Source organism: Dicentrarchus labrax, unplaced genomic scaffold, assembly GCF_905237075.1.
Source record: "Dicentrarchus labrax unplaced genomic scaffold, dlabrax2021, whole genome shotgun sequence".
Classification (NCBI taxonomy): Eukaryota; Metazoa; Chordata; class Actinopteri; family Moronidae; genus Dicentrarchus; species Dicentrarchus labrax.
The window spans coordinates 31,833,617-31,848,561 of record NW_026136720.1 but is presented as its reverse complement, the minus strand read 5'-3'; the positions used below and the strand labels follow the sequence as shown (position 1 = coordinate 31,848,561).

Here is a 14,945-nt window from a genome sequence, read left to right as displayed (position 1 = left end):
AAGTTACTTATAACATTAACGATGGCTCTGTTCTGTTCAAGTATCCGAGTGAGCCATGAAGGTTTGACTCTGAGCCAGCATGAACAACACTAGGGCTCTGAAACTGATGCAGCTATATGGAATCATTCATTTATTTTAATATAAACACTTTGGCTTTTCCTGCTGTTTCGTGTCAAAATGTCTTCTGTGAAACTGGCTTTGTTTTTCATATAAAAAGGGCCATTGTGTAACATTTAGGATGATCTATTGGCAAAAATGGAATATAATATTCATAGGAATGTTTTCATTAGTGTACAATCACCTGAAAATAAGAATTGTTTGTTTTCGTTACCTTAGAATGAGCTGTTGATAGCTACAGAGGTAGAGGGTCCTCGTCTACGGCGTCCGCCATGTTGAACTGCCATGTTTCTACAGTAGCCCGGAACAAACAAACCAAACACTGGCTCTAGATAAGGCGTTTGGCAGTTTTAATGTGTTTCGTGGCCTCCTGCATGCTTGGAAGGCTGAGCTGTATTCAGTTTGTTGCAGTTTCAAACTTGGTCTGGTCAGATTAGCAGAGATCGTGTCTGCCTGTCCCAGTCTGACCAAACTGGAGTAAGTAACCCTCCAACTCCGGGCCAGTAAGTTCACTGATTCTTAGTTTAACAACTGACTAACTTTTAGCCTCAAGAGACAGAAATGATATAGTTTTTCATGCATTGTTAATGATTTTATTGATCAATGTGATCATCATGTGAAAATCAGTAACAATTAGTCCATATTGCTTTTTACTGTGTTTCTGTCCATATAGCTGAATTAAAAAGTGTCCATGTGCTGCATTCTGTTGTTGAAACACTGAGCTGCATTACCCTCTCTCTTCTTTGTCAGTTTTGAGGAGGGTTGGATCAGATCTGAGGAAGCTGTTAGTTTGATGTGTCGCTGTCTGGAGCTCAACGGTAACATATACACCATCAGGTGAGATATGCAAATCAGCATGTTGGACAACTGTATACTCGTAGTGAAACCCATACCTATTCACACTCACTGTAGATTACCCCCATTAAAGGGGAATTTGGCAACTATATAACTTAATAAACCTGTTTAGAAATGATTTGGATGGTTAAATGGCCTGTTCCGGTGTTAATGGTGACTTTCCCCACTCCCCCTAGCATCCCCAGGTGGAAAACCAACCTTGCAACTTTGGGACTACCGTCCCGTTAAGTTGGAAATAGGAAGTATCGTGAGAAGCGAGAACGAGCAAGAAACACGAACTGCTTTACGGCAGTTCCACATAAATGCACACGCCCCCCTCAATACCGGTTAGCCACGCCGGCTATAAGAACAAGCAACGCTGAATGTATTACCCACCTCAGTAGACATTGCTCCACACGAAAAAGTTGCCAGTGGTATAAAGGGGGAGGAGGGTGCCGCAAGTGAGTTTTTTTACGACAGTGTTTTGAAATATACATCCCAGAGCTGTAGGGGGAGCTTTTTGAGAAAACATGCGACGACAAAAGTGAAAACCAGCGAAGAAATGGCGTTGCCATGTTCCCCTTTAAACCATACCTGTGTTCATGTGTAACAGTACTGTACACATTTATTTTGCAGGGTTCACCAAACGTCCACTGAACTGACTTCAGTCAGGTAATTTGTCTCAGGTTGCATATTTAAATGAATGCCCCCCTCCACTTTAACAATGTGTTAAGTTTATTGTGCCTTCTCTTGGAAGTTTGAGCTTCACTGTGCAGAATGATGTATGTACTAGAAGGCTGTTTTTACATTCATCTCCTGTAGAGGGTTTTAACATGTACAGTATAAGCTAGACTCACAAGCCGGTGGCCGCTCTCACTGCCATTCTACTTTGCATTTAGAAATCCCCTGACAATTGGTAGGCACTCCAATATCACAATACTACATCACAACTAGTATGGAAGCCAGTCTGTACTATATCAGACTAATTATTATTATATTTGTCTTAATATTTGTCAGGAGGGGATATTTTATTATCTTACCCCTGCAGTTGAAATGCACAACTTTATCTCACATTATCCCGGCAGTGGTCCTTCTTTCTCTTGAAAACAAATAAAGCAGAAGTTGCACTGTTAAGATTGTCATACATAAACAAGATTTTGTATCAAAGGCTTATGAATTTAATCAACAACTATGGAGGAAGTAGTAAAGCCAAATGTTATTTGTCTAAGTAGCTGATGACAGCAGGAAAAACACTTGCTGGCAGTTGTACAGGTCCTGTAGGAAATAGGTGTTAATCTCTCCTCTCCTCTCCTCTCCTCTCCTCTCCTCTCCTCTCCACCAGCCTTGTGGACTGTGCAGTAGAGGGGCACCAACTTACATTGATGACAAGCATTATCCAGAAGTGTCCTTTACTGACAGAGCTAGAGTTAGTATTCTCTGTTTTGTGTATGAATATAATATTCACATTCAATCAGTGTGCACGAGAGACGTATTTGTAAAAAAAAACATGAAAGAAACAAAACGGAAAAACAAACATGTTTGTTGTCATTATTCACAATATTTCTCACAACAGCCTGGGTATAGAGGGAGCTGAGTTCCTCTGTTCTGTTCTGCCTTTGCTGCCAAATCTCAAGTCTCTTGGGTGAGAACTGCACTTTTATTACTACTACAAATTGCCTGTTTTATAGTTGTAGCATGACAAGCATCTACTGTGATCTTTTGCAGTATTGGTTCCAAAGAGCCGTGTTTGACTGTGGTTCAGAAGCTCTCAGAGGCCTTGCTGCAGGCTACAGCCATTCAGTGCCTAAAGTGAGCAACACATACACATTTCATTACTTGTCTGGAGCATTCTCGTTTTGTTTCCTCTCACTGTCTTCATTAATAGTTTATTCTATCTGGCTGTAATTGTCTTGTGCATTATAGGCCTTTCAGGTGGCCTGGGAGCATTCACGCATTCAGTCTGTAGGGCCTTTGGTAATATATAAATTATAATATATATATGCATATGATTGAAGTCTGCAAAAGTGTCTGGATACAGATGGACTTGATTCTGTGAACACCCCAAGTCTGGACTCTTTGCAGCTGAATGAGAAAAGCATGATGTGTCGAGCACAAGCACTAAGGAATATTGTCTCTATTCGCAGTCTCAAGTAAGAAACATTACTTGCAGTCCCATTAGAACTGGATGTACCCAATCCCATATGAGAGTTTTTGACATAAGGTTTCACTCTTGGGAAGATCCTTTGTATCAAAATGTATTCAGAATCTGACCTTTCCAAGTGATAAGTATAATATGGCCTGTTAATAGCTATTCATTATGTGGCCCCTAAGGATTTATTTGCTGCACAACGTGGAGCTAAGTTTGCAAAGCTATTTCTGGTGGACGTCTTTACATTTACTGCGTCAGTCATACTGACACTCTTTACTCACACACATATCCAGCACCACTCTAATAATCTGGTCTATTTATGATAGCATGCATTTGCTGACACTGTCACTGCCAAAAGGCTGCTTCACTGCTCGCGTTACAGCCACCGTTGCTGCCGCTCATCATTCCAACATGTCATAAGCTCCACATCCCTGCTAGCCCCCCCCCACACTCCCTTGGGGGAAATTACAATTCCCAGTCCTCTTATAGTGATAACCTGTAAAGTGTTGGTCACTGATGAGTTGGAAGGTCAGAACTTTGATAGCAAATGCCAATGCTGTTTATATAGTCTGACATCATATCATATTTACATGGATTTATCCCCTCACTTAATACATTGGAACCAGGGGCGGACTGGGACAATAATTCAGGCCGGGAATTTGATTCCATCCCAGGCCACCACCACCCGATTAACGCAAAACACCAAGAGTGAGTTAGGTTGGCGCCTACTGATGTAAGAGTGTAAAATAATAAAGCAAAGGCTCCACATGCACCCACACACAGCTTTTTCTGTTTCTTTCCCCTACAAAATAAATGTTTCTGTACTGCTGCAATAACCTGTATTCAAATCACATAAACTGAAATTATGTTCACTTGCATTATGCAGGTGAACATAATTTCTATTTAATTTACTACTACACTTTTAAAGTGCAGGCTGCACATTTAACAGTGTAGTAGTAGATGAAATAAAATAGGTTACACCATCATCCACCTAAACTTGAGACCAATCCTATTTTTAACATAACATTTGTTTTATTAAATCAGTTTTAGCCCCATCAGCTTCCACAAAGTGGAACTAACCTCCTCATTAAACTAGTCGTGCTGGATAGGCTATGGTTGTGCGTCTGTTGTCACCACTAGTGTTTAATGTCTTACCTGCTCCCATACTGACAAACATGTCAGTTATTTTACAGCACTTCGCTGCATTTGTGGCCAGTGCTTTTAGCTTTTTAAGCCTCTGTGTGTGTGTGTGCGTGTGTGTGTGTGTGTGTGTGTGTGTGTGTGTGTGTGTGTGTGTGTGTGTGTGTGTGTGTGTGCCAGGATAAACAAGATTTCCACAGCACCGGGGCAATCAGGAGCAAATGGTTTGTTAGATCTCCTCACTACCATGGAGGGACTCACGAGAATGGAAGAGATAGAGTGAGTTCTTCTCCACTGTATAAAATATAAAGTACACATGGCTGCACATAAAACAAATGTTATAAACCTTATTTAAGTCCGTCATAAAAGAAACATTGCCATCGGTGATGCTGGATCATCTGTTGCTCCTCGTGTCGTTTCAGGCTGGAGGGCTGGAGGATGGCTGATAGAGGAATAGAGCAGCTGACCAGAGTCATTCCTGTCTGGACGGAGCTCAGGAAGGTCAGGTAGGAAGGAAGGCACTGTTGGCAACAAAAAGGGTAGATGAACGCTTTGATAGGGTGTAAAGTGACATTCACTCAAAACATGCTGACCATTTTGTTGGAGTGTCATCACCTTCTTTATGTGATCAGCTGTTTCCATTTGGTAGCTGGTTCTCACTTTCCAAGTGAGGGACTGACAGCCACAAAGCCTGATGGGCTTCATTAGCTAAAGCTGTGGTTGTAATTATTTATTAATTACATGCTGTATTACATATCTTTTATAGTGTCCTGTGGCTGCAAATTTCTTCCTGGCTCCTAATCAAGTCACTATGTAAAGAATTTCTGAACATTACTGACTTTAGCTCCACCCAGTGGTAGTATCAGAAAACACACTGTGGCAGACAGCAATGGATGCTGCCTGAGACAAAACAGAAACATCTTATTTTACATTTAATGTCTGTGTTTGTGTGTGTGTCTTCCAGTCTCTCCAAGAACCTTATAGGCGATGAATCAGGAGACAAGCTACTGGAGGCTTTGAACAGCTGTAGTCACCTTGAAGAGCTCCAGTAAGGACATGATGACATTCCTTATATGGAGCTCATTCCTTTAGAGGCTGTTTTTGAAAATCAATGGAACACCTTGTAAGAGAGGTGACATGTAAAATTCTGTCACATATTCATTTACATTTGCTCTGCTTGTATGCATGGCTAAAGAAGCTATATTATGTATAAGGGAAGAAAAAAAGGGGACTGGAGCTTACTGATTGATTTGTAATGCATAAATAATCAGCCTCGAGCATAGGTGCAATTGTCAATTGGATAATTGGTAGAAGAGGATATCAAATCTATGGAATGATGAATCCAAGGTGGGAGTTGCCATGCATCATAACATCAGAAACAAAAGATAGAGGTGCAAAACATACAACTATAAGTTAGAGGAGATGGTGGTGACATTTTTATCAGCTCAGTGTTTCCCCTGATCACCTTCAAACGTTCTCTCAAAATCTGACACCTCATTTACACCTGGTATCTGTATCTGTATCCGGTGATCTAGCCTTCGGGTTTACACCTGGTATTTTTTGATGCATTCTCGTTATCCTCATTGAGATTGGCTCGCTGTCCCCCAGAGCAAAACTTGCACGTGAGCAATTAGATTGGCGGCAGATCAGCCCCATGCTCCCTTAAAAAAACTCTTGTGAATCAGAGGAAACTGTCTGGAACAAATTCTTAATAAAAAATGATATCCATTGTTAACAGCAGATCAGCCCAGATGAGTGAAACACACACAGTTGCACACAGTTATTTCTTATTGTATATCATTCGTTTTTCCCACTCGTATTGCTTTCCTCTTTCCTGCACTTGGGTTGAATAAAATATCTTTTGGCTTTTTCATGACACAGAATAGACATATAATTTGTAATTGTGTGTCTCTGTCAGTCTTCCTGCTTGCTCACGCTAAAAACAAATCGACCCTGTCAGTTATGTTGTGTACAGATGCCAGCACGTTGTACAGATTTCACAGCTACCTAAGATCTGCATACAATGCAAGCCGGATGGGATCAGGATGATCACGTTTTGATCCCAACGCATTTACACCTTGTATTAACTGCCATCACCTTATCCATTATCTGGACAATGTGTCCGATACACATAATTTTATTACCAGTTCTAAATCGGGTGTGAGAGACTGACTGGTTCATTCTGACATCAGAAAACAAACCCTGTCTCCTGGTTGTCTTGTTAACCTACAGGGTTTTCCACTATGGCCTCTGTGCACAAGGTTCTAACAGTGGCAGACAGTTTGACATCATTAATATTCATTTAAAATAAACCCCTTACAAATGATACCAAACGTGGTATAAAATATTGACAATTGCAAAATTTATTTTTTGTTGGTGGTGGTTTTGTAGTCTTCTGTAGTAAATGTTATAGACGACTGCAGCTTTTTACTCTTGGCCACAAGTGCCATCTTGTGGCCAAAAGCAATATAGCACCAGATTCAACTGCACACTGCTAGTGTCATCTAATCTTAAAATGTTGTCTTATTTATTATTGTATTATTTCTCTCGTGTGTACTGTGGTTAAAGAGAAGAAAGTATTTTCTCCTGCATCAGTACAGAATTAAAACATGTGTTTGTGTGGTCCTCCAGTATGGTCACTAACAGTCTGGGTGATCTCACTGCTGCAAGAATGGCTCTTGTTCTACCATCACTGACACGCATCTCTGTGTTGGAGTTAGTCACACACACATTAAAAATCTCTGACTGACATTTTTACATTTGTCAATCTTGCGGTTAGGTTTCTGTTTTTTATGCACGTGTGTCTTTTTCTAGTATTTCAGATAATAGTATTGGATATGAAGGGTCAGTGAGTCTGTCCAGAGCAATAATGTGCATGAAGAACCTCACCAAGATTCAGTAAGACTCTGAAGCTCCTCTTACTGTTTTAGGAATCTCCAAACCCTGATAGATGATGAAATTGACTGATTATTAGTTTCATGATAAATAATGTCTTTCTGTTTCCTGTTTGGTCCGTCAGTCTGACCTCTGTTGGGACTCCAGAGCTGTGTGCTGTAGCTGCTAGTCTCACCCACTGTCCGCTCATACAGGATATGGGGTAAGGTTCAGCTGATTATATAATACATTGTCAGTACAAATGATTAAAACAAACATTATTCGCCAGGGGCAGCAAAGTAAATTAGCCAATATGGGACATTAACATGATTGATTGTGGTGCACAAGGGTCGTGATACCTGTATTTACCACAAGGGAGTGCCAGGGGAACAACATATATCTCATACTGGATTTAACATATTAATATTACAGAAACAGGATACTGTAATTTAGAGAATGCTCATCATAAAAAAAACACACCATGAGGTAGGAGAGTCACATAAAGTATGCGTGAGTTGGTTTTTCGCAGTAATTAAAGGGAGGCATAAATAAAGAGACTGAGGAGAGGATGGAAGATTTTAGTTAAGTGTTAGAAGTGCTTTCAAGGTCACGTCCACCGTGCTGTCTCTTTCAGCGAGAGAAAGACGAAGAAAAGGATTCTGTTTGTTGTCTTACTTTGCAGACAGTATATGTTATGAACCAGATCCAAACTCATGATGTCTTGACCATCTGGCATGAGCCCTGACGTGCTGTTCCTAGTAGGATGTTGCAAAATGTGTGAGCTTCCATTGTTGGACTGGCTCTTTAGACTTGGTTAAAGCAGTATTAGGCCTACCCAGTTAGTAAAATAGGGTTTTTCAAGTAGGCCTACTTATTACTGACATTAAAATTAAAGCTAGACTGATAAATTGCCAGATATTAGCTTATTGCAGATATATCACATTGGTGTATATGTCGGCCAAGAAATGCTGAACAAGGTTTAAGGTCATTTAGAAACAGTGTCACTATTACATGCTGTAGTTCATCCACCAGAGAGTAACTGTAAGACTTAGTATGTATGTAATCTAAGGGATCTGTATCAGCATTTTTCATGTTATGTGTTTATGTTGTAAAAGAATACAGCTGAGATATTGTTAATGGATTCTCAAGTACTGATCAGGCTGTGATTGAAATATCAGGCACTTCCACTATATCTCATCACTTACAACCTTTGATTAGGCAGAGGGAACGTTCGGATGGAGAAGCAGGTTGAGAAGATATGACATAGATAAAACAGAAAACCCTGACAGAGTTCCTAGAGGTGGAAATCCAGTAATAGAGGGCACATTTGAAGATACTGATTTTAGACTTTACCGGTTGTGGTTTAAAAGTTAATAAAAAACGCTTTTTATTATTATGGCTTTGCTTTGCAGAAGCTCAGATCAAGAAGAAAATGTTTCGTGTACAGTTCAACCTTGGTGAACTTTAACATGTGAATTAGGCCGCTGACAGCAACAGCAAGCCATCTTGACAGTGTTGACCTTTCAGGGTACGGAGAGCTAGAGAGTCCAAAATTGTTTTCCTTTTTTTTTGTTGAACCTCCTCTGTCACAGTCAAAACTGTTCCACAAATAAGCAGTGGATTGCAGGCCATTATGAGACAGGAGTCAATGGCACAAATACAACTTTTGAATAAACTATGAGAACTTGTTGTCCCGTTAGCGACTGAGCTAAGCTATAGATAACTGACTGTTAGCAAGCATGTTAGGTCGGAGAGCTTTATTCTCTTGTTTATTTCTCATGGTTGATTCTCACATTAGCTATAGTTTGGTATGTTGAGATAAACCACATTACGTTTTGGGTGCAGCTGGATATACTTGGCTGTTTTAGCCTTGTGATAGACTAACAACCTATCAAGGGGTTTATCCCACCTTTTGCCCAGTGTGTGCTGGGACAGGCTCCAGTCCCCGACAACCCATAAACTGGAATAGGAGAAGATCAAAATCAGGATTTGTTGGGAACTGATACTTGACTATAGATTTGTTTGCCTGGCTTTAATCGCATACATAAATATGTGATGTCAGTGTATGTATGATGTACGGTGTAGACTAAAACACAAGTTGAAGATGCTGAAGAGGAACATGGTGATGAAGTTTTGGTGTGTGTAGGCAGCTGCTTTAAGGCTTTTTCGCAGCGAACAGCTGGTCTACAGGGCAAACTGGCTTTGGTGTATGTGTGTTTGTGTTTGTGTGTGTGTGTGTGTGTGTGTGTGTGTGTGTGTGTGTGTGTGCGTGTGTGTGTGCGTGTGTGTCAGTGTGTGTGTGTGTGTAGGCGAGTGCCTCGGGTTGTAGCTAGCTGTCGGTCAGCAGGGCATGTGGCTCCGATCTGAAATTGCCAACGGTCACTATGGCAACGGGAAGGGAAACAAAAGCTTAGTGCTCCTGGAGTGAGGGAACGATGGAGGAGGCGAAATGAGGCCCAAACCTTTTCTCAGATATTATCCACAGCTCGCTGTTTCTCTCACACCCTGGCTTTCTCACTTTCTCTGATCCCCTCCTGCTAGCTTTGTTTTCTCTGTCCTCCGATTGTCTTTCTCATCTCTGTCACCAGCCTTCCCCTCTCTGTCTCTCTCTGTCTCGTCTGTCTGTCTGTCTGTCTGCCTGCCTTGTGAGATAGAGGTGTGAGAAGCAGCTGGGTTCATTGGGGGAAAGGGAGAGAGACGGTAAGAGAGGATAAGAGTGTGAGAGCAAGGAGGTGTGAGAGAGGGAGATGAGAAAAGGGTGCAGGGAAAGAGAGGGTGAGGGGGAAATTAGTGAGAGAAAGAGAAGAAAAAGACAGAGGTGAAAATGTGAATGAGTGACAGAAGTAGAAGTGAGACAGAGCAAGAGGTGAAGAGTGTTAGCTGACTACTTGGGCTATTTCCTAAATTCCTTTGATTTTGTCTTTTTTCCCTCCGATCTCCAAATCCTCATACTAATCTCAACACGTGTTATGGACACAGATATACGCCTGTTACACTGCAAGTGAGAACTCACATTCAACGTGATTCTTTTACCACGTACAGTGGGGATGCCAAAATCTGTGGTGTTTAAAATCCCATCTTTAGCTGTGTAATACTGTGAAGTGCAGTCTTATGTAGCCTTCATCATGTAGCATCATTTGCAGAATCATTTTTTGTGATGGTGAACCATTCTTTCAATGACATTTCTGCTCTAATAAATAGAGCATCTCAGGAAAGTTAGCTGAATAACAAAGTCCTTCCCAAAACTATTTTCAGAAACATGGTGTGTGTCTCTTTTGTTGTGTTACTGTTTGGTTTACAAATTATTAGACTACAAATCAATTCAAATATCGACATAAAAGTGAATGCAGGATAAGTAAAGCTACTGTAATAAATCTGTGTTAACAATTTGACAAACCAACATATTGTTTTCACTCTATTCTACTGCTTCTCTCAGCTCTGTGGAGCATTTTAGCATCTTCCAGCTCATTGTTTTAGTTTACGGCCCGTAACTGTACTCTTTTCATTCACTCTCGCCGCCTCTCATAAGCTTCATTTTCAGCAGCAGCAGGCAGCGGTTCAGTGAAAAAGCTCAGATAAACCCACTGTACACTACACTACCCAACATCAAACAGAAAAACACACAAGGTTAGTGACTATCTGCTGAACATTGTAGAGCATTTGGCTGCTAAAGAGGCGGATATTTTTCTCAGGAGTTGGTCATGTTAATCCATATCTGCTGGAGGTGTAAATAAGCCACTATTTTGTAACACGTCCACCATACCAATTATTCATTATCATCAATATTTTAAAGGTCAGAATACATGTTGTGTTACGATATCCCCTGGTGGCCCAAAAATAAATTAGTGTAAGCTTAAGCACCTACTGCTGAAATCGCTATAATTGACTTTTCTTTGCAATTATGTGTTTGTTTGGGTGCTGCAGGTTCAGGTTTGTCCAAGTGATTCCTTTTAACAGCAACTTCTCTGATGTCTTTGAAACCACTTGGGTTCCTCTCATTGATTCAACCTCTTAGCTTTGAGCTGTTTGGCTGTGGTGTCTCTCTCTTTTCGGTCCCTGTCTATTTAATGCCAGAAACACTCAGCTGTAAGCTGCACGTACATTGTGTATGGTGGCAACAAAATTAACAAAATTAAACACAGTCAAAATTTAGACTGTAAAAATCACATTGATGCAAGTCCTCACATTCAAAAGTTTCAAACTCCAAACCCAATCAGGTCCTTGAGTAGTCAAACAACTCTCTAGTCGGCTTTAACCAACCCCAATACACACACCAGCCGGCCAACTGAAGATTATGCAACACTATATGACAAGAAAAAAAAGACAGCTCCCCAAAAGTCAAAGCCAACATCCTGATGACTGACTGCAGTGTACGTTATAAACCCTGCCCCCCTCCGCATGGGCCAACTAAAAAGTAATCTTAAAATTAGTTTTCCCAAGGCACTGTTGTATGTTCAAGGGTATGTATGGACGGGTCCTCATTACTCTGGGATATTTTGGCTTCATTTTTGTACTGTGGGAGGAATTGGGGACATGTCATTGCCCTGTAGTAAGCTATTGTTTACTGCTGTTCATATTGTTATTATTGTACCATTTGTATCTCAGAGGAAATACTCTGATAGTAAACATTGACATATAAAAAAGAGGGCAGAAAGATGAAGTGCCACAAGGGTCTGATTCATTTCTAGAGCCAGTCAGCCAGGTTCAAATCCACAGTGGCACAAATATGAGAAATGCACTTCAGCCTGCTAGGTGACAAATCTGATGTAAATTAAAATAAGCCTAACAGGTGTTTGACAAATGTACAAATTAATGCAGATATTTAGATGATGAAAAAAATCCCCCCCCTCTCCGTAAATAAATAATCTAAAACAATATTAATACATTTTTGTTATAAAATATTTTATTTGTAGTTGAGTGATTTTCAGATACTCAGTGACACTTTACATAACACAGTCTGTACTGTCAGAGGCTGTACTTAAGCACAGTGGTGCTTTCAGCTAGCTAATGCTAATGTCAGCATGCTAATGTTAAGTGCCTGGTAATGAGCAGAAGGACAGGTGTAATTCAGTGTCAGGGTGTTGACATTTAATGGCCACCATCTCCGGTGTATCAGTCCAATGACATTCAAAAATGCCTTTAATATTCACTCAAATTCAAAAGTGGCATATAGTGACCTAGTCTAATGGTGGATAAACACACTATGCAGTGTGTTCTGTGTGAGTCACACTGGAGAGTAGCATGGCCAGTGAGTTTTAGTCATCCAACAACCTGGTTTCAAGGACCCAGAGCAAATAACATGACTCTCACAGTGCTCTTACAGACACCCACGCTCTCTGATCTGTCTGTGTGATGTCCCAGCTATTTTTTGGGGAGATGAGAACCTCAAAGCTGGATTGACTTGCGAATAGTAGTTGAGAATGAGGTTCAAATGTTAACAATCTATAATAATCAAGCGTGAAACCAATGGACGTGAGGTGTCACTCATAGTGCTGTAATCAAAGTGAGACAACTCTGCAGCTTTACTGAGCCTCTTGGCCCCTTTTAAAACTTTGTTTTGATTTTACGGTTTACCATTTGGGTCAGTCTCTCAATAGTGTACTCTCACCAAACCCTGACTGCGCTAAAAGCTCTGAAACCCAGTGAACATTACCTGCCCAGCACCAGTGGTAGACAGGCAAAGTTAGCAATTAGTTCTGGAAGAAAGATGCCAAAGGCCCACACATTTATAGCGACATGGCTCTTGTGATACTACACTGGTGTAGCACATGGTGTTTCTGACTAACTTTTGCATTGCATTGCTCCATTGTTTCATATTTTGCAGTTTATGATAAACAGTTATGGCTCTTGTATTCCATTACTGGTGATAAGTGGTAAGTGCAATCCATGCAGCCAGAGACTAGACTGGGCTCATGCTCAATTAAGTTGGTACAGAAATGAAAGAAGCTGGATGTGGAGGAGTTGAGAGACAAGCCTGCACTGATGCAATCAGAAACCTGCATAATGTGCACATTGTTATGTAAGGTTGTTATGTTTAAATCGAAATAAACTACATACCTACATAATGTTAGAATAATGGATGATATAACTAGGTTACCCTGTTCCATGTAAACACAATATCTTAAATGTGATCACAACCAGAATAAGACTTTCTAGAATTAGTTAAAAGCCCAATTCTCGTCTGTGCAGTCCCTGTGCAGGTTGATGTTAAAAGTTAAAACTGTGATCACTGCACACTGCCTTTTCAGTAAACCCTCACTGTTCCACTGGATCTACAGGCACAGCCACAGTCCACTTGAGTCAAATGTGTTTAAATTAGTTTTTTGTTTTAAGAGTCTTAATCTCTCCTTGTTTCTTCTCATTTCTCGTGTATTTTATATTTGCGCCTCTTGTGAGCTGTTATGTCTTTTATTTATGATGTCTTATTTATTCTTCTGTACAGCATTTTGGTCAACTTGATTGTTTTAAAGTGCTTAACAAATAAAGTTGGATTGGATTGGATCATTTAGCTCGGGCGCACTGAAACAGCTGTGAACAACTTGAAGTGAAGATTCAGGTGGACTACCACTTTGAGGAGGTTCAGAAGCCATGTTCGATGAAGACAAGTGTGCCACGCAGCTCTACGAGCACGACTTCTTGGGGGAGTTCATTTGCACACTGGGAGTGGTAGGGAATGATTTCTCCTCTTAAATCCAAAGTTGGTTCTGTATTAATTTCTGTACTGAGTCTCCAATGTGACTGTGTTCTGGATGAATTAGCACAATCAGTTCTGTGATAATATCATATTGTTGTAAAACAACAAATACCAACACATTCTGACCAGTCATGACTATTGTAACAGTAAGATGTCTAGCTGATGGCAGAGCTGTGTGGGAGAACTGATCTAATTAGCACCACTATGTAAGTAGCAGTCAATGTTTGTCAGACTGCTGTAGAATAACATTTTCTTCCAGCTCTGTCAGTCCTTCATGCTGTATGTTACATTATTCAGCTATTTGGTAAAATGTAGGCGTAAGGTGATCAGAAGCAACAGATGTTAAGCTGCACAACATGACACATTCCCACCTCTGGTGTAGTCAGAAAGTTAAAAGACGCAACAGAGTCGAAGCACTTCCTTGTTGCTCGTTTAACATGGAAGGTCAACAGTGGAAGAGAAGAAGTTAGCGTGGGAACTGGATAACTACTAAATTAAACTAGAATGATGGGTTCAAACCTATCTTTCTTTTGTGTTTTGTCTTAAGTGATTCCTGTGTGTCTCTCTTAAATTGTCCGCTAGATTGTGTCCAATAAGAAACTTCACAGACCGTTGATCTTAGCCAATGGGAAGCCAGCAGGCAAAGGATCCATTACGGTAAGAATCAGCACTGTCTTTAAAAGGTTCTCTCTCTCTCTCTCTCTCTCTCTCTCTCTCTCTCTCTCTCTCTCTGTATACAACCTCTCTTTCTTCCTGTCTTTCATGTTGATACACACACACACACACACACACACACACACACACACACACACACACACACACCTCTGGATGCAAATGCAAGCACGCACACACACTCAGAGTGCATACTGCTTTAGGAGGCACAAGCAAAGCCCACACAGACAACATTTACTGTAGATGTTTTCACATCCTTCACCTTTGTCTGCTAACTAATGGGCTGTCAGGCGCACAGATAGTGGGAAATGAAAATCGTGCAATATATGTATTTATTTATAAGAGTTCATTTTCAATCATGGACCTATGGAGTAGCTGCTGCTGAAGAGAAGAATGACAGTGGGTCAGGAACAGCACGGCTTGAATTGTGATTTGAACTAATGCTGATGTGTGCCTGCTGCGCAC

At 40.7% G+C, this 14,945-nt stretch overlaps 2 protein-coding genes across 4 annotated transcripts in view; both read left to right on the top strand.

The window, feature by feature from the left end:
* LOC127353460 (protein NLRC5-like) overlaps positions 1-2,444 on the top strand; it is a 180,870-nt gene extending 178,426 nt beyond the window's left edge. Inside the window, exons 11-13 of the mRNA XM_051382725.1 lie at positions 868-954; positions 1,588-1,623; positions 2,294-2,444. The gene's annotated coding sequence lies outside the window, so the exon portion shown is untranslated. The remainder of the gene's footprint in view (positions 1-867; positions 955-1,587; positions 1,624-2,293) is intronic.
* The window catches only part of cpne2 (copine II), a 247,181-nt gene that overhangs the window by 85,056 nt on the left and 147,180 nt on the right, over positions 1-14,945 (top strand). The window contains exons 1-2 of one of the 3 annotated variants that reach the window (XM_051382684.1): positions 13,676-13,780; positions 14,391-14,465. In XM_051382684.1, the coding sequence (XP_051238644.1) occupies positions 13,703-13,780; positions 14,391-14,465 (153 nt within the window). In that variant the 5' untranslated portion in view covers positions 13,676-13,702. Of the gene's footprint in view, positions 1-13,675; positions 13,781-14,390; positions 14,466-14,945 lie in introns of those variants that run through there. The other 2 variants (XM_051382686.1, XM_051382685.1) reach the window with 2 other exon arrangements.